The sequence below is a fragment of the Mucor mucedo genome, assembly GCF_025094135.1.
Source record: "Mucor mucedo strain NRRL 3635 chromosome Unknown EV154scaffold_60, whole genome shotgun sequence".
In the NCBI taxonomy this organism is placed as follows: Eukaryota; Fungi; Mucoromycota; class Mucoromycetes; order Mucorales; family Mucoraceae; genus Mucor; species Mucor mucedo.
Window position 1 is genome coordinate 40,606 of NW_026252344.1, and position 17,840 is coordinate 58,445.

The 17,840-nt window shown below is 36.8% G+C and overlaps 7 protein-coding genes across 7 annotated transcripts; 4 read left to right on the forward strand and 3 right to left on the reverse strand.

The window, feature by feature from the left end:
- The first annotated feature begins 2,616 nt into the window (after positions 1–2,616).
- On the forward strand, positions 2,617–4,733 carry EV154DRAFT_262077 (glycoside hydrolase superfamily). The gene is made up of 3 exons (XM_051594656.1): positions 2,617–2,695; positions 2,785–4,150; positions 4,236–4,733. The coding sequence occupies exons 2-3, from the start codon at positions 2,884–2,886 to the stop codon at positions 4,673–4,675; spliced, it is 1,707 nt and encodes a 568-aa protein (XP_051456479.1). The 5' UTR covers positions 2,617–2,695; positions 2,785–2,883; the 3' UTR covers positions 4,676–4,733.
- Positions 4,734–5,821: 1,088 nt separating this feature from the next.
- Positions 5,822–7,212, reverse strand: EV154DRAFT_538540 (uncharacterized protein; the record flags this gene model as incomplete). The annotated part of the gene is made up of 4 exons (XM_051604284.1): positions 5,822–5,866; positions 5,933–6,936; positions 6,992–7,123; positions 7,197–7,212. 4 exons carry the CDS (start codon positions 7,210–7,212, stop codon positions 5,822–5,824), a joined length of 1,197 nt encoding a protein of 398 aa, XP_051456480.1.
- A 212-nt stretch (positions 7,213–7,424) lies between these two features.
- On the reverse strand, positions 7,425–9,230 carry EV154DRAFT_445050 (UV excision repair protein Rad23). The gene is made up of 9 exons (XM_051597076.1): positions 9,185–9,230; positions 9,065–9,127; positions 8,924–8,996; positions 8,570–8,869; positions 8,379–8,506; positions 8,138–8,306; positions 7,716–8,053; positions 7,576–7,642; positions 7,425–7,517 (listed from the first exon to the last, which is right to left on the reverse strand). Exons 1-9 carry the CDS (start codon positions 9,185–9,187, stop codon positions 7,468–7,470), a joined length of 1,191 nt encoding a protein of 396 aa, XP_051456481.1. The 5' UTR covers positions 9,188–9,230; the 3' UTR covers positions 7,425–7,467.
- On the forward strand, positions 9,231–9,961 carry EV154DRAFT_512356 (uncharacterized protein). Its single transcript, XM_051601911.1, has 2 exons — positions 9,231–9,525; positions 9,604–9,961. The coding sequence occupies exon 2, from the start codon at positions 9,629–9,631 to the stop codon at positions 9,857–9,859; it is 231 nt and encodes a 76-aa protein (XP_051456482.1). The 5' UTR covers positions 9,231–9,525; positions 9,604–9,628; the 3' UTR covers positions 9,860–9,961.
- A 29-nt stretch (positions 9,962–9,990) lies between these two features.
- EV154DRAFT_261846 (heme peroxidase) lies at positions 9,991–12,850 on the reverse strand. Its single transcript, XM_051594655.1, has 8 exons — positions 12,711–12,850; positions 12,292–12,653; positions 12,088–12,223; positions 11,911–12,000; positions 11,601–11,839; positions 10,776–11,531; positions 10,398–10,705; positions 9,991–10,315 (listed from the first exon to the last, which is right to left on the reverse strand). Exons 1-8 carry the CDS (start codon positions 12,735–12,737, stop codon positions 10,122–10,124), a joined length of 2,112 nt encoding a protein of 703 aa, XP_051456483.1. The 5' UTR covers positions 12,738–12,850; the 3' UTR covers positions 9,991–10,121.
- Positions 12,851–15,681: 2,831 nt separating this feature from the next.
- Positions 15,682–17,162, forward strand: EV154DRAFT_262111 (uncharacterized protein). Its single transcript, XM_051594657.1, has 2 exons — positions 15,682–15,804; positions 15,852–17,162. Exon 2 carries the CDS (start codon positions 15,993–15,995, stop codon positions 16,746–16,748), a length of 756 nt encoding a protein of 251 aa, XP_051456484.1. The 5' UTR covers positions 15,682–15,804; positions 15,852–15,992; the 3' UTR covers positions 16,749–17,162.
- Positions 16,835–17,612, forward strand: EV154DRAFT_262165 (uncharacterized protein). The gene is made up of 2 exons (XM_051594659.1): positions 16,835–17,362; positions 17,430–17,612. The coding sequence occupies exons 1-2, from the start codon at positions 16,921–16,923 to the stop codon at positions 17,507–17,509; spliced, it is 522 nt and encodes a 173-aa protein (XP_051456485.1). The 5' UTR covers positions 16,835–16,920; the 3' UTR covers positions 17,510–17,612.
- The last annotated feature ends 228 nt before the right edge of the window (positions 17,613–17,840 follow it).

The following is a 17,840-nucleotide window of genomic DNA, read 5'->3' on the forward strand; positions in this document are numbered from 1 at the left end:
ACGTAAATTATATCATATCTTTCCTCCTTATTTCCAATGTCATTGTCACAACCTCATTTCAATATTTATTTTTTTGCTGATGGTATTGTACATGATGGAAGGGACGAATTATTAAGTGATAACGAGATAATGATTTGGGTGTACAGAATCTTGGGTTTTATACCTATGAAGAGTCATTTGCATTACGGAGGCCATAATAATTAGGTTTTCACCGCAAAATTTCAAGAACGATTTATTAAAAATTGACCGCAATCGCCATGATTGCGGTCAAAAATTGACCATATCGCATTTTTGGCGATAATATCCAATTTTGACCGCAATCGCCTAAGTTTAACTCCGAAAAAAAAACAAATAGCTTCAAATATTGATTTTGCTATCCTTAGAGGTTAAAAAATATTTATTAGAATAATTTAGTCGAAAAAAATAGTTCTTTACGACAATTATTGATGATTTTATAAGAGAAACAAAACGGATGATTTGGTTCATGGACTGGGTTTGAGATTTTGTATCACGTCAGATATTTTTTTTTTTATTTTGTATAAAAAAAATCTTCTATTTTTTCTTAGAAATAAAATCTTTTCTTTTCTTTCCCCAACAATATTTTTTTGTATTTAGCTTTGATGTATGTGTATGACAATACAATTTTTTTTTGTAAATATAGAGGTGCCCAGCCCCCATCCCATCCCTAAACATAAGGTAAACCAGTTAGTGGACTTCTAGCATCCGTGAAGGTAAGTTCAATATTCTTCTGTGCAACTAACTAAACCTGCTCTTTTTGATTGTAACCATTCAATTGTAATGTAAGCCAGTGATTATATTTGATTGTATTATACTCTAACACTGTAGTCTATAGATATAATGCATAGAAAACTCTCGCTAGGCTAGGCTAAGGTAAATAAATAAGTGATTGTGACCTGTGTAAGCCACCCATTAATAATTTTAATTATAGATATGTAGCTTTTCTATTCGTATAATACTCCTACGTATCAATACAAAGCACGCGATAGGATAAGGTAAATAAAATAGCACTGTAATCTACATAAGCCATTCACTAATATTTTTAATTTTAGGTATGTAGCTTTTCTATTTGTATAATACCCTTCCATTTTACCTGTAATTTCACCTCATAATCCATAATCCCTTTTGCCGTTATTATTTTATAAACATTTAATAAACTTATTCATAACATAAACACATAACTGTTCATAATACAAGGGTATAAAATTTGATAAGCAAGGGATAATTTAAGGATACCGCTGAAATACGACCAATAATAGTATCGCATTCTTGATAAATACGGCCAAAAAGTGTAGAAATTGATCGCATTCGCGAAGATTACGGTCAAAAAGTGAAGAAATTGATCGCATTCGCGAAGATTACGGTCAAAAAGTGTGAAAATTGACCGCCATCGCCGCGATTACGGTGAAAAAAATGACCGCCATCGCGGCGATTGCGGTCAAAAATTCATCGCATTTTTGCTGGTTATTATTTGATCAAAAATTGACCGCGATAGAAATTTTTCGGTGTTTATCCTGTATGCAAGACTTCTACATCGAAACCTTATTTACCAATAACTATTTTTTTTTTTTTAGAAAAATAAATTAACTGCACAAAAATGACAAGAAACAAGGCTGAGTCATGGTGTTACAAGTAGCCCAGTTCATGAGTACACAGTCCTTTTACAAAAAACTATAGTCTGCTATTATGATTAAGCTTTTTAATCGAACTTTAGAAGCTAACAATATACTTTCTGAGTATTTATTAACCTACAATTTAGTATGATTTTGCGAGCACAAGAGCTTTAAAAAGAAACTGCAGTCTAAACCGTTCAATGTCAAATGAATGCATTAGAGACTCTGATTGGACAAAACAAAGGCACAGATTCAAAGTTTGGATTACGGATATATTTTCAAGTGCTACCTTTCTGTAAGTTAAGAGCTGGCCATCATACTTTAATTCATATCGTTGAAAAAATTTGCCAAATAGCCACATCATATGAGGAAGTGTGGCCCGATCCGATGACTCCTAGTAGCACAAGGAATATTCTTTACAGATATACTAAATAGAATCGTTTTAATAATTTTTGCACAGAACGGGTCATTAGTTCAGTTAGGCTCAATTCGAAGATTTAATATGTTACTGTGAATGTCAAGTTTATAGAGAGAGACAAAATTGAGTAATTTTTTTTTCCGGCTTTATACTAATATTTTAAGATGGTTATAAAATTACACCAAGTGTAAATGCGTAATATCATTCATTGTTTTGCTCCCCCCCCCCATTCATATATTTGTTTGTTTATTTTCGTAGTCAACAACATCAACCAGAATTTATACAGCTATATATACGCCCATTTAAATTTTAATTACGAAGCTAGTAGTAAAGGGTACCAACTGCAGCCCATGGTAGTGTCCCCTCTCCCGATGAAAAGATGGAGATGAAACCTCAAAATGTATGTAAAAAAAAAAGAGCGTCCTACTATAATAAAAACAACTGTTTAAATTTCAACCACACCATACAACAATCTTGACAACACTGCTTAGCGAAGCAGAAATTTTTTTAGTTTCTGGGAGGTCTCATGTGTGTGTACAATCAGAAAAAATTGGAACAAAATAGTTTTTCTAATGAGGTCCGCATGACCTTTTCATGCAATAACAAATAAAACCCTTTGATTTGTTACGAAAAAAAACAATGACATGTGAGTTGACAAAAAAAAAAAAAAAAAAAAGGCAGAGAGGTCGATCTTTAAACAAGGGCGTTTTCATTACATAACACATTAATTATTAGCTAAACGAGATGATCCATAAGCAATAAACAAAATTTCAAGTGTATAAAAACAGCACCCTCTCTCTCTCTACGACATCCTTCCTCTTACATTATACAGCCATGTTATTTATACTCTTTGTTATTATATTACTGTGTAGTAGTATCGAAGGAAAGACGTTTCTATTCCCAATTCCTCAACATGTAGAGTGGTTTGGTACGACGTCCCTATTTCTTTCAGACCCAACCAAGTTTCAAATGCGAGGTATCCAAAACCCGCATCTTCAATCTGCCGCTACGCGTTACTTGACGCTAATTCAACAAGAACGATGGGTACCTGTTCAAAAAAGCACAAATGCTACTGTTCAAGCTACATTACAAGAAATCAGCGGTGTTCAATTTCAAGTGGCAAATAATACGGTTTCTTTGGGTATGCACGTGGATGAATCCTATCAACTCTTGGTATCTCCCTCTAGTGTGTTTATTCGTATCCAGGCTAACACATGGGTGGGTGGCTTACGTGCATTGGAGACTTTATCTCAACTGGTGACAAGGGGTGTTTCTAACGCTACAACTACATTGGTAATTCATACAGCGAATATCACGGATGCGCCACGGTACGGTCATCGTGGTATCTTGCTCGATACAGCGCGTAATTTCTACCCTGTTGAATCTATTCTTCATCTTTTGGAGGCGCTTGCGTACAATAAAATGAACGTGCTCCATTGGCATGCTACGGATTCACAATCATGGCCAATGTATATGAATTCTTTACCGGAGCTTTCACAAAAGGGAGCGTATTCGACAGAGGAAGTGTATCAGCCGAAGGATGTGGAAAAGGTGTTGGGGTTTGCAGAGACACGTGGTATTCGAGTGATTTTGGAATTGGATATGCCAGCGCATACGGCTTCGATTGCAGCGTCGCATCCGGAGCTGCTGTTGTGTGCAGATGAGTTTTGGTCGGACTATGCAGCAGAACCCCCGGCGGGACAGTTGAACCCGATTAAGGGGGATACGTTTCGATTGGTGGAGACGGTGTTAAAGGAAGCTACGTCTCGGTTTCCTGATGGATTGTATCATGCAGGTGGTGATGAGATTAATACGGCGTGTTGGGAATTAAGTGATGAGTTTCGAGCGTATACGATGAAATTCAATATGACGAGCAAAGAAGTATGGTTTCAATGGACAAAGCATGTATTGGATTATATTAGACGTGACTTGAAAAAGAGACCGATTCTTTGGGAAGATTCAATTAAAGATGGAGCCCAAGGGTATAGCAACTCAACCATTGTTCAGACATGGTTATTACCACCTTCAAAATATACAGCGTTAGGCTATGATGTGATTGTCTCGAATTATGATTATTTCTACCTCGATTGTGGTCACGGTGGTAAAGTAATTTTTTTTTTTTTTTTGTTTACAATATTAGAAAAGGGATCAATTACGAACTTTAATTTTTTTTGTTTTTTTTTTAGGTTGGGTGGGTAACGATAACCGGTACATCAGTGCAGCACAAACAGAGACTGCGGATGATGTGTTTAATTATGGAGGTATTGGCGGGTCTTGGTGTGCACCGTTCAAGACATGGCAACGTATCTACAGTTACGATATGATGCTGGATATAGCGAATGATACGCACAAGGGAAGTATACTGGGAGGGGAAGTTGCCATGTGGTCTGAACAGACGGGGCCAACCGTAATGGATGGTCGTATATGGCCACGATCTGCTGCTGCTGCGGAGATCTATTGGTCGGGAAGTTATGATGAAGAAGGTGAAAGACGTACAGTGGAAAGAGTATCCGAACGCTTTTACGATTGGGTCTATCGATTACAAGCGCGTGGCATTGATGCTGAACCTGTTCAACCGAAATACTGTGCTCAACATCCAGGTGCATGCAACCTTAGTCCTACATGAATAAAATAAAAACTTGTTATTTTTCTTCTTTTTTTTGCATCACAGGATGAGGGGGGGGGGGGGGTAAATGGGAAAACTTTTTTATTGCATATTCTATCTCGATATTATTTGACACTTAATAAGAGCCCCGTGTGAGAGTGTGAAAAAAAAAGAAGGGGCGTGATAAAATAAATAATAAAATCACAAGTATTGTCAACAGTAAAGATCCGAAGATGGCCGTGATAAATACAGTAAGTAGAGCAGACACACACAAAGAAAAAATCGCTTGTGTGAGACCCATAAATTTATTTGTCGTGTGATTTATCTTCATTAAGGACCGCCTCGCACAAGGCACTGATATAATGCAGTCTTTGCTTAATATCTTGCACAACCACCAAATGTGCTTCATCTTCCTCGCTGATATTGATGTCCATCACTTCAATTTCTTCACTGTCCGTCTATTTAATTTCTTCACTGTCCGCCAGTTCAATTACTTCCCTGTCAAGATTGATAGATTCTTCAATGCGTCCTGGTTTATGTACAGTAGCACCCGGCGAAGACGTTTTATACTGAACCGACCGAGGTAAAGCACTAATGATGGGACCCGAAAGAGGGTGAACTGCGCCTGAATAGGGTGTACCTGCAAAACATGTTTCGTGAGCTTAATCTTATAGCCGTTCTTGTGAGTATGATACCAGTAAGAGGGGCAACCCCGATGATGTATCTGCCATATTTTTTTCATTTCTGTACGTGTACTTTGACCTATCAGCAGGACGATGCTGACCTGTGGGTTGTGGTACGAGTATGCCACCGTGAGCTTCCCTGACGTGATTGATGACTTCCGTAGCGATAAAGACTTCTCAGCACAAATGAAGCAAGGAAAGATGATGATCAAAAGAACTTTGGCCTGTTTTTTTTTCATTTTTTATGAATTATTTCGCTGGCGCACCATACTATTTTCACTGACAGGGTAAAAAGAAAAAAGAAAAAGAAAGACGTGATTAACAACTTTTTTTTTAAAAATAGTGATGCAAAATCAAGATAAATTAAGCAAAGCGTGCACAGAAAATCTAGTGGGTGACAACAATAAAAAAAAAAGAGAAATAGTTATTTGCAAAAGATTTTATATATAAAAAAATGTGGAGAGAGAGATGAAAAGAAGATGGTTTAAGATTGCTTACACTCGGGAGCGTTTTCAGCCTTGTTAGCAGGCTATTTAAGAAAGGGAATGGTTAGTAAAAGTAAATCATGGGTGACTTAGATATTAAAAGAACTTACAGCATCATCATCATCCTCGTCATCATCATCCTCATCATCATCGTCCTCCTCGACATCTTCATCAGTCAAGAAGTCGTCTTCAAAATCGGACTCTTCCTCGTAATCCTCGTATTCAAGAGCCTTACCGGTAAAGAAATCAACGGCGTGGGGGATCAATTTCTCCTTGAACTCCTCACCCATTTCGTAATCAGCCTCCAACTTGGCGTCTAAACCTTCAGCCTCCTCTTCCTCGAGTTCCTCAGAGTCTTCGGGGAGAACAGGGGGACTAAAGAAGTTGAAGAAGGTCTCAGCGGGGACAGTGCGCTTGACGACACGAGTCTTGTTTGTTCCCTTGTGACGTTGTTTCTTGGTTTCGACAGTAACGGTCAAATCTTTACCTTCCTTCCAGTGGATATCACAACCAAGAGCATGATCATAGACGTAATCACCACCGCTGACGTTATCTTGGTAATGATAGGTCTTTGTCAAGACCTTATCAGTGAAGAAATCATTCTCGGTGAATTCAAACTCCAATTGGAAACCGGGCTTTTCGAGATAGGTCATACGCACATCAATGAGATGGCTGAGAGGCTCACAATCGGCATCTGTGATGGTCTCACTGATTTGAGGATGTGTCTTTAAAGCAGTCAACCAGAACTCGGGAATACCAGTCACTTCTTCATCATCCTTTTCTTCTTCGACCTTTTTCTCTTCCTCTTCCTCCTCCTCTTCGTCACTGTCCTCGTCTACCTTGGCACCAATAGCCACTTCTTCTTGTGTAGGTTCATATTTACCAGCAATGACCTCGGCACGCTTGTTGTAGTAAGGACGGTACAATTCGAGGTATTTCTTTTCTAAGGCCAAGACTTCTTCTTGGAACTTGCCTTCAAGCTCAGTGTGCTTGCTTTGGAGATACTTAAGACCGTTGATACGACGTTGAACAGCAGCAGGGAGAGGCTCACCCATAAGGTTACCTAATTTGCCTTGGAGCATGCTCATGAGAGCAGGGTTGCTAGCAGCAGCGCCTTTACAATCGTGTTAGTCTTATTTTTTCTTTCTTTACTCTCTTCATGTCCTTACCAGATGTGGTAATAGTTTCCATTTCTTCAGTAATAGCCGGGATGGAAGGGTTAAATTGAGAGTTAATAGGAGCTGTGTTAATAGGAGTGTTTTGAGGTGTAGGAGCAGTAAATTTCTTGTTCTTGATATCAACTAGTCCATGGCAACCATAGGTTAGTCATGGCAACCCTCTCAAATGTACATTTTATTTTTTATTTTTTTTTACCTGCTGACTGATCCATTAAGAAAAAAAAAAAATTGAAACAAGTTAAAAACCGAAACTAAATTTTTCTTTCCCCCTCTCTCTCTCTCGCTCGCACCGAAAAAAAAAAAAAAGTTTTTTTTTTGTGACCTTTTTCTTTGTTTTTTTCGTCCCCAACGAAAATCTGTCAAATTATATTTTTTTATTGTTGCATTGAATATGTGTTTTTGGGGGTTTTTGGTGGGGCCCCAAAAAAAAAAAAAAAAAAAAAAAAAAGATAGATATAGAAAAAAATTTATTCAAAGTCTTCAGTTCCGTGTTCAAACAAGTAGTTTGCAGCCAATTCTTTAATAGATATGTTAGTAACCCTGTCAATTTTTTTTATTTTTTTTATTTTTTTTACCTTCGTCTTTTTCACAAGCGAAATAAGCTTCAATGACCATACCTCTGTCAAAACCTAAAGCAACCAACTAAAAAATGTTGTATTCAGTCTACCGTTTCTTTTATATATATATATAAAGTATATCTGATTTTATCACATACTCTGTCAATGGCATCCTTCTCTTCTTGGGTCACTTGAACCATGGAAGATCCAGGAGGAGCCTCATCTTCATCTGCACCCTCTAATAAAGCCTGTAAAAATCCATTGGGATCAGCATTAATCGATCGCAACAATTCAGGGTTTGATTGACCCAACTGTTGAAGTAAAGGTTGAAGTAAGGCTGGGTTGGATTGCACCAATTGTCGAATTTGTTGGAAATGGGCTGTGTTTCTTAAATTGGCAAAATCGGGATTTCCTCCTAATCCTCCTCCACCTTGTGCTTGTTGTTGTGCTTGTTGTGCTTGTTGTTGAGCAGCAGCAAACAAGTTCAAAGGTGCGTCTAATAATAATAATAAAAAAAAAGAAGAGGGTAAGGGTTAGTTACATCAATTTCCCCATAACTATCCTATCATCTAATATTTACTGGGATTGACGTCGGATGTTGTATTATTATTATTGTTGGTGGTGGTAGGTGAAGTGGCTGCGGCTGCGGTGGCTTCGGTCATAGTGGCGTCTTGTGCTCCCTCTTGTTGTTGTTGTTGAGCGGCTTGTGCGTTCATGTTCATTTCGTCCAAGATATTTTGAGGAATACCCTACACATATATGATGACTCAGTATATTTTTGTCCTCTTTTCGTTCGTATTTCATATTTTATATATACTCACGTTAAAGAGGTATTCAACAGCTCTGTCAGGGTTGTTGAAACTAGCACGAAGAGCACGGACACATTGTTCACGCTCAAATCCCATCTCCATCATATTTTGAATCACGCCATCAAGCTGAGTTCCCGTCACTTTTTTTTTCGTGTTTTAGTTACTGCATGAATTTTTTTTTTTTTTTATGTGTATATAGTTACCTAATTGAGAGTCAGTTTCAGTAGTGGGTGTGGTATTTGTGTTGGTGGTGGCAGGTGTAGCGGGTGCGACAGGGGCAGCAGCAGCAACAGCAGGTGAAGAAGCAGCAGCAGGTGAAGGGGCAGCAGCAGGCTCAGGTACGGAGGCAGGTACGGCAGCGGGAGTTGTGGTGACAGGTGCTTCCTTGACGGGTTCGACTACAGACTTGGCAGCGGCCTTGGGCTTGGATACCATCAAGACAAGGAATTCCTTTTCACTTATCTTGTAGTCTTGTACCAACTTTTCATCAACAAGAATTTTACCTGATAAAACAAGGGTTAGTGGAAGAGTTACTTTGTTTGTTATAGACTATTTACCAGCAAAGATAATCTTTTGTTGAGCAACAGGGTGTCCTTGTGTTTCTTGAATCTTTTCCTTGATGGAAAGGATCTGTAATAGTGGATTAATCATTGTTCCTTTAAAGATGCAACCTGTGAAAAAAGAAAAAAGAGACTTACGGTGTCGGAACTTTCGACTTCCAAATGGAATTGTTTTTGTTGAAGTGTTTTAATGGTTAATTGCTGGATGTTTTAAAAGCAGTTAGAACATGAGTGGTTTTATTTATTATTTTCACTTACCATGTTTGAACAATAAAAATAAAACAAAAAAGAAAAAGAAAAAATTTAGTCAATGAGCGCGACACGTCGTCAACAACGTCACAAGCTATTAGGACAAAAAAAATAAAGGATTGAAACACCGATTACTGATTCTTTGTCTTGTGATGACCGTGCAGAAAAAAAAAGAGGGGGGGGGGAGTACAGTGGAGGAGAACGGAATGATGGCAAACTCTAATTTATTGGGGGGAGGAGCTCTTTTTTTTGATCATTCAAAAAGAGTTTGGAAACAACCACGGGGTCATTGGGAGAAGGAGGGGAACCCGATAAAGCCAAAAAGGAATTTTTAAAGCTCCTCTCCCCGCCTTTTAAACGAAAATGATATAAATAGGGCCAAGTGTTTGCAAAGTGCTTTTTTTTCTTTTTTTATTATTATTATTTACCTTTTGTTACTTCTAATATCACACAATGCTTGCTTCTATTCCTATACAACCTAGTCAACGATATCAAAGCATGGATTGGCCATTAAATGAATTAGAAGAAAATATGATGACACTAGCAACAAGTTCACAGATCAAAGTGACGACCGCTTGGCATCAGCATAAACTTGTCTCTTCCGCTGTGCGTTGTGAGGCTTGTCATCGAAAATTTCATTCAGTTGGCAATCTTGCCAATCATCAACAACTCTATCAACATTAAAATTCATCATATATTCCCCCCACCCATTCTTATTTATCTCTTTATAAAAATTACATCCCCCCCCATTGTACATAGTTACCAAAATAAAAAAATATTAAAAATTAAAAAAAAAAAATCACTTCCTAATTGGGTCAAGTGAAGCATGACAACATTTTGTTGTAATTTACCAACAATAAACCGTCAGTCCTCTTGTGTAACATTACTCCCTGGGTTTCTTTTTCTGCATGGTTCTTTTTAATTCCCACCCATTTTTATTTTTTATTTATTTGGGCGTATTAAATAACGTTCTTAATTCATCCGCTGTGAACCCACCACCGGACTCTGATGTAACATCTGGAAAGAGGTTAGTGAGTAAAGAAGGGAAAATACGGTTGTTCGATTTAGGGTCTCCCAGCGTGTATTGGTAGCCCCAATTTGTCAAACTAGCGGGTGTCATTTCCTTGGTTAGAATACGGTCTAGAATATCATAGATGAGTATTTTCTCTTTCTCTCTGTATATTTAATGTGGCATGTTAAATTTAGTTTTTTTTTTTTTTACCGTTACGTAGCAAGTTGACAGCATCGCTTAAAATAGCACGTCCCATTGTGTACGGGAGTCTTAACCCAGTTTGTTTAGTGCGCTCCACCATCAATCCAGCATACAGCTCCACTTTATCCGGGCTTCCGTATAATTCCTTGAGCGCTTCTTGCACCTCCACCTTTTCTGAAAAATCTTCAAACGTATCTAACGTCGTCAAGTGCAAGAACTTACGGAAATCGTTAAAGTAGCACGTGTCTAGAATACGCGCTTGCTGGATTCCTGCAATCTCCACATGCTCCAACGCAGCTGGGGTATTCTGACCATTACTATATAGTAGGTTAGTTTCATCATTCTCTACTACTACTACTCTTTTTCTTTATATATATATATACTAACCCAATTTCAGAGGCTGGTTGAGTGAAACCAGCACGCAGGACACGAATGATATCCGCATCAGGGAAACTACCTGTCTCCAAATCACGATGACTGGAAGCTACTGGCAAACCCATAGCTAATTCTTCAGGTGAGGCATGTACGAAATGCTCATTGAACCCCACGAGTAATTGATCAAAGATACTTTCGTTTTGTGCTGTCTTGTTAATCAATGAACGATCGAGACCAGGATGACGCTCCTGAGCACGACTGGATTTCATCTGAGCCGTCAAGAGATCCATGACCTGTGCAATCCAAGCTGAATCCTCCTGACCGATACCTGCATGCCAACGATAGATGGCGTTGAATTCGATCGATACGGCGTTACCATAGATGGGATTGCTGGGCGTGGCAAATGGGTCCAAGACAAAATCAGAATCAGCACTGGTACCGATAATGGTACGAATATAATCATGAATGATAATATTGGCGTAACATCCATTGTTAATCAAACGAGCCGTCTGGAATAATTTTTCATCTTGTTCTTCCACCGTAGCCAGACGCTTACCAGGACCGTACGAGAAACGCTCATTTTCATTGATCTCCAAAAGCTTTTTAGCAATGTAATTGTGGTTACGTGAGAAAATGATGATCAGACCCGCGACACCGGCAGGTTGGATCACAAGTCGCTTATCAAACCATTGATCATTCTTTAATAAACCATCCTTCATTTGTCGAACGGATTCTTGATCTGCACGATTGTAACCATACAATGAAGACCTTGAATATATTAAAAAAAAAGTGTTAATGTTACACACAATTTACACAGGTTTGGGGGTAATACTTTACAGGTCGAGATAACTGGTGGTTAAATTACGAGTAGGATCTTTGGAATCAGTGTAAAACAAATCATGCGTGATAATAATCGCTAAATACAGCAACATCATATTAATTCCACCCTTGTTGGGTGTGAATTGACCATCGGGACGTTTTAATAATCGATCAAATACTACTTTGGGTGAAGGAAGGTTGGTATTGTTCTCTGATACACTGGTGACTGAACGTGTATACGTAGATCCTGCTTTACCCTATCATTTCTTTTTTGTTTAGGTGACACACTCCTTTCTCTCTCTCTCTCTTTTTTTTAAAAAAAACTTACCACTTCAGGGTAGATGAGACTGTTAAAACTACCATCAGCAGTACGGAATTGATTACCCACATAGTTATTGTAAGGCTTAGGAATATCATCCTATTAAAAAAAAATAGCAGTGTTAAGGTGGGCGTAGTTTTAAAAATAGTTTGTTTTTTTTAAAAAAAAAAAAAAAAAGAGACATACGTAGAAATTGGCAATCAATGGCTGAGTAACCAAATAAATCAAATCACTATCTTCAGGTCCCAAATTACCCAAAATATTCATGACAGATTCAAAAGTGTTGTTACGGTCATTTTGGGGTGCATTTTTACTCAGCAATCTAATTCCGTTGAGTTTGAGTCCGCATGACAAACAGATAATGTCACTTTTTTTAAAAAAAGATCTTACCTTTCAGAAATGGCGTTTAATAAGGTGAGTTGATGCTTGATGGGTAAACCAATGATATCCTTGATGGCACCGGTTGTGGTAGGGTTGATGTTAAAAGCAGAACGAATGTTCTTGGAAAGTGCATCGATGGACCATTTGGAGCCGGTAGGTTGACTGGATGGACTGGGAGCAACAGCATCTGTTTTTTTGCTGGAGGATTTGAGGGTAGGAGCAGCCGCAGAGGAAGCAGCAGGACCAGCACGCTCTGTCTTTTTAATGTTGTCAGTGATGGCCTTGAAACTCTTGAGAAGATCATCGGGACTCATGTTTTCTTTAACCATATCTACAAGTGATTGGACAGGACTATGAGCTTCTGGTTGTTTCTATTAAAGAATGGTTAGGTATCGCGCTGAATACCGTGATTTTTATTAATTATTTACTTTGACTACAGGTGAAGGACCTAGCATTTTTATTGTAAGAAGTAGAGAGATAGAGAGAGAGAGAACGAAAGAAAAATAGAAAAAAAAGAGGGGGTTATCGTTCCCTTTTTTTTTATTTGTTTGGCTATTTATACTAAAAAAAAAAAATTATACATATACGCCACTTTCTTCGATCCTTTTTTTTTATGAATCTCCACGTTTTCTGGGTGTATATAACATTACTCATACAATGCATTAGAGTCATATAGAAGGTTTTTCTTTTTTTTATTGTCACATAGCCCTTACATGGACCCAAGAGATCATTTTTCTAAATCATTCCGTTTCTGCATCTACTGCCTCAGTGTTGATAGCAGTGAATGCATAAGAAAGAGGAAAAAACCAACAAAAAAAAAGAGTTTGTTACACACACGGCATGTTGATTCAAAAAGGGAAGTTATAATGCAAATCCATTACACGACGACGGGGAGTTGCATATCCGCTGAAAAGATGTCTATAAGCCCGTATATAAATAATTCCATCTATATATAACAAAAAAAAAGAGGCCTAATAGAAAGTGATTTTTGATATTTGTAACGCTATCATAAAAGGTATTGTTGTTGTTGTTGTTGTTGCTGCTGAAAATCTGTTTTAAACTCTACATGATTTGAAACAGTTACCCTGTAGATAAAAAAGGGCTATTTCATATATTTTTTGTTGGGCTTTTTGAGTGAAAACCAAGCCATTTCACAAAAAGCTCGTCATTATCTAGACTAGCAACCATTACACACACGAGATCATAAAAGGATGTAGGAGAAAGGGGAGGTCACGGACTTGATGGCTTTGCTTTTCTTTTTTTTTTTCAGGTTACCAAAACGCGCATAAAGTCACACGCCCTTTTGTAAAGGGGGGAAGTCTAGGTTTTTAACCATAGTATATTTTTACACCGGCCATAAGGAATGTACCATACGTAGCACATGTATTTCTGTGTAATGTCCCGCCATTTTCGTGTCGTACCAACACATTTATACTCGTGAACTTGTTTTAGCTGTAATAGCTTTTTAGATCCACTTCTATTGTAACACATCGCTTGGCAATTATTACATGTTGCGTAATGTCATCTTGCACACGTTTAGTTTAGACTCTTGTGAACAATAGAAAACCAAAAGACGCTTTATCTTAATTCGTGTGACATATTTAAAAGCCAGTTTTTTTTTTTTTTTTTTTTTTTTTTTAGGCTTTGTAAGCTCAAAGTGTATACTATCAAGAAAGGTAATTTCCGTTTTCTATTACACAAGACTTCAGGGCCGCTTTGATCAGGGTTTCATAAGTTTTATGATTGGTTTTTAATTTCATCTCCTCCGTACTTTTTTTTACACGTTTACATTTGTCATCTACTTTTTTAATACAAGTGCAGAGGAGGAGATGAACACCTTTCATGGGGTTTGGTAACATGTGTCCGGTTAGGTTCATAAGATTAATAAAACATCCCCTTTGTTGAGAAAATGACATACTTGTTTTAACGACACGAAAGATATCCCCCATAAACATATGCTTGATGGCTGTATATCGGTAACCAAAAAAAAAAAAAATGCTAGTTGATCCATTGTATTTGGCATGTTCTTTAAAAAAAGATGTGTATATCATCAATGGACCCAATTTTATTTTTTTCAAATAAGTGCATCATGGTATAGAATAATAAAGACACAATGTCAACACACTTTTACCACTACATTTTTACTCTTTTTAATATCAAGGAAAACAATGAGAAAGTATGCTCATTCCTATTAAAACTGCTCAACGGTAGTCCAATAATTTATTCTATTTGGCTACGCCGTGATCAAGTCTAGATGGATGCATCACGTCTTTAAAATTTATGCAAGAGTGTCCTTTTGTAACCTTTGTTATTGGTTATATAGAAGATTTGACAATTCTGTCGGGTTTCGTTGTAATCCTCTGTCAGACCTAATCCATTTATAATTAGCAGAAAACTAATGGTGCACCGCAAAAAAACATCTAATTTTGTACCCATTCGTAATAATATGTTTGACATGTTCGCTCTTGAAAACGCATAGTTTTGATATTCCGAGTGTCACCGTTTTGTCTTATTTTTATGCACCTTCCATATTAAGCAGACGCTCCATTTGCATAAAGAAAGATCAGTGCCTGTTGTAAAATGAAGGACTCTTGCAATTAACATGAAATGTCACTGATGTTGAACATATCTGTATGTCTTTGTAAATGTTTGATATCATTTAGTGAACTGGTATTCTTCTTTACATGAAACACGAGTGCTATCTATTAGATTAGTAAATAATAAGCGCAATAGAAGTGAGTGCTCTTGTCACTATTTTAACTCATCGTTTCGAATGGGAGTCTATTAGCTAAATGTGTAAAATACGCGCAAAATTGTGTACAATGCAAAAAACCGGAAGTGCGCGCAAAGACTGACTAAAACTCTCAGCCCTTAGTGGATCTTTACATAGACGTCAAAAACAAATTGCTCGCATTCCTTTTTTTTTTTTTTTTTTTTTTTTTTTTTTTTTTTTTTTTTTTTTTTTTTTTTTTTTTTTTACTTTTAGAAACCTAATTTCCCAAAAAAAAAATTAACATAACACATAATCGACTTTTCCTTGCTTAATACTTTTATGCTACCGAATTCATACAAGATTACCACACAGTGCTTCTTTAGTATGGCATTTCCTATTGATAAGAATCGAGTCATGATACTTTGACTAAAAAATCATCTATAAATTGAGCTGTAAAAATGAGTGTGTTGTTAAAAATGTGACGCCAAATTATTTAATTTTAACACTTTCGAATTACACTTGTGACATGTAAGATAATGATCGAAGCATATTGTCAGCTGATGATTTATTTCACATTTTAAAAACTAAACCGAACGATAATGACCAAAAAATCATTGTGTTTCCATGGAGGGTCACTAGAGTCGCACTAATACTTCGCCTTGTTAAACATCTCTTTGGTACTAGGGTTATATAATTTTTTTTTTTTTTTTTTTTTTTTTTTGCTTACTGGTCTCTTTTCTATCTTTTTTCCATTTAAACAATGGAGGAGACCTACGATTTCTCTCAGCATACGTATTCTATCAATATTTGTAAGTGACAATTTTTTATAACTGAATGATGTGACTAATTTATAAAGATTTCGAAAACAAAATTTTGTTCATCGGATGGGCTCTCGTTACGGATATGAAATCGTATACCGATCTTCTCATGTATAAAAGGCTTAAGTAACATAATAGAACCGCTATCTGACTGCATATATAGGAAAATACCGTCTATAATGTACAATATCGCTGACAAAAAAATATTGGAATGGGGCATCAACAAAAATCAGGAAGATTCGGCAGAAGAAAAAGACCCGAATATGATATACGTAGAAAATGTTTTTTGGGAGCTAAATAATATCTACCTGAGGGGGGATCACAGCAACGGCAACTTTAAACATGACAAAAATGACGATTACCTAATGCATGCAATGGTAGTGTTTTTGAGGGGATCAATAAAAGAAGTAAATAGAGATATTGATAGTGACACCCCTTTACGTCATCATTTTTCTATGGTCATTCCAACAAGCTGGGGAAATGATATACAAAAAGAACTGATTCGCCCACTATTTGTTCAGGCGGGACTTATCGCTGAAGGTGATGATGAAAAAAGATTATTGTTTTTTACCGAACTTGAAGCGCTGGTACAGTTTATGAAAAGGCCACGTGAGATCATGTTTGCGGTAGCTCCCAAGTTTGAAAATGGCAGAGAGTACATATTATACACCTTGTACTTTACATCGGAAAAACTATCTGTTACCTTGGATTTATTTTCTATTCATTACCCAATTTATGCAGTAATCTCAACCGAGTATACTTCGACATTACTTAAATCACTTTCTTTCAGTATTCCCTTTAATATTAACATAGAAAATAGCATTCAACGCTGCCTTCAAACAAGAGGATTTGACATTGAATTAGCAGAAACAAAAAACATAATGCATCTATTGAAAGTCCAATATTACAAACAAGAGGTAGAGGGATTTATTTAACATGTGACCGCGAGTGGTTTTTTAAACCGTTTGACATTTGTTGTAGTTTGTATCTAATACGGAAATAGTTGAAGATACAGAAAAACATACTCAATTGTATACTTCAAAACCGTTTGAAAACTTTGCTAATGAGTGGAACGTAAGCGATGCTAAAATCAAAAGTATACAGTCAATGACTATGGGTGATATTCACAAGGACTTGCTGCAATCAATAGAAAAAGAGCTTTCATCCAAGTTGGAACTTTTATTAGAAGGCATGGTCTATAAGAAACGTTTATCCATATCAAGGACAACTTGGTCGGGGTATGTTATAAAAAAAAGCTGCGGATTCAAGACGAATTATGGCTTAGAGTCAAAGATGGTGCATGGATGGTTAATGCTGTCGAAAACATTTTTTGAATACCAAACCTTTGTTTCGCCAGCACCTTATGGGCCATCATATCTATATCAACAGGATATAGTTGTTGGACATAGAGATCTAGTAATATCTGAAATATATTTATCGATTATCAAAAAACCACCAATTATAATATCTCGATATGCTGCGAAAGATGCAAAGATTACATCAATGTCGAAATTTGAAGGTTCTACGCCAAACTGCATTATAAGCATAGGTAAGACAAAAGACACGTATACGTGACTAATATGACCCGATATAATGAGAGCTGACATAATCTATAGATTTATCGCTCAAAAGCGTTAATGTTTCATGTTCGAACCAACTTCTTGATACTGGTACCATGCTTATAACTGATACGTAAGTAGTGCTAATTCAATTGTAGAGACGAGCAAAAAGTGTTTGGAATCTAACTTAGCCTCGCTGATATAGCTACAAGCAACCTTTGAGCACTTATTTTAGACATGAGTCTTTGAATCAACGTCCAGTACTATATATTACAAATAGGCAATACATTCATCTTTAAAACGACACATGAAAATCTATGATCTGATTAAATAATTAAATAGGATGAAGGAATACTTGGACAGTCAATTTATAGAGTACTTAAAACTATTTCCGAAGTATAATAACAGACGACAAAAGAGAAAAACCAAAAAAACCAAAAAAATAACTGGATCAAAGACTAAAAGATA

Bases quoted from the DNA above. Each gene is read 5' to 3' on its own strand.
- EV154DRAFT_262077 (XM_051594656.1), top strand. From the start codon at position 2,884: ATGTTATTTATACTCTTTGTTATTATATTACTGTGTAGTAGTATCGAA. The intron at 4,151-4,235 runs GTAAAGTAATTT...TTTTTTTTTTAG, and splicing joins CCTCGATTGTGGTCACGGTG to GTTGGGTGGGTAACGATAAC.
- EV154DRAFT_445050 (XM_051597076.1), bottom strand. The intron at 8,870-8,923 runs GTAAATAGTCTA...TTGTTTTATCAG, and splicing joins ACAAAAGATTATCTTTGCTG to GTAAAATTCTTGTTGATGAA. The intron at 8,054-8,137 runs GTAAATATTAGA...TATTATTATTAG, and splicing joins AACATCCGACGTCAATCCCA to ACGCACCTTTGAACTTGTTT.
- EV154DRAFT_512356 (XM_051601911.1), top strand. From the start codon at position 9,629: ATGCTTGCTTCTATTCCTATACAACCTAGTCAACGATATCAAAGCATG.
- EV154DRAFT_261846 (XM_051594655.1), bottom strand. From the start codon at position 12,737: ATGCTAGGTCCTTCACCTGTAGTCAAA. The intron at 11,532-11,600 runs GTAAAGTATTAC...AATATATTCAAG, and splicing joins ACCACCAGTTATCTCGACCT to GTCTTCATTGTATGGTTACA. The intron at 10,706-10,775 runs GTTAGTATATAT...CCTACTATATAG, and splicing joins CAACCAGCCTCTGAAATTGG to TAATGGTCAGAATACCCCAG.
- EV154DRAFT_262111 (XM_051594657.1), top strand. From the start codon at position 15,993: ATGTACAATATCGCTGACAAAAAAATATTGGAATGGGGCATCAACAAA.
- EV154DRAFT_262165 (XM_051594659.1), top strand. From the start codon at position 16,921: ATGACTATGGGTGATATTCACAAGGACTTGCTGCAATCAATAGAAAAA. The intron at 17,363-17,429 runs GTAAGACAAAAG...CATAATCTATAG, and splicing joins AAACTGCATTATAAGCATAG to ATTTATCGCTCAAAAGCGTT.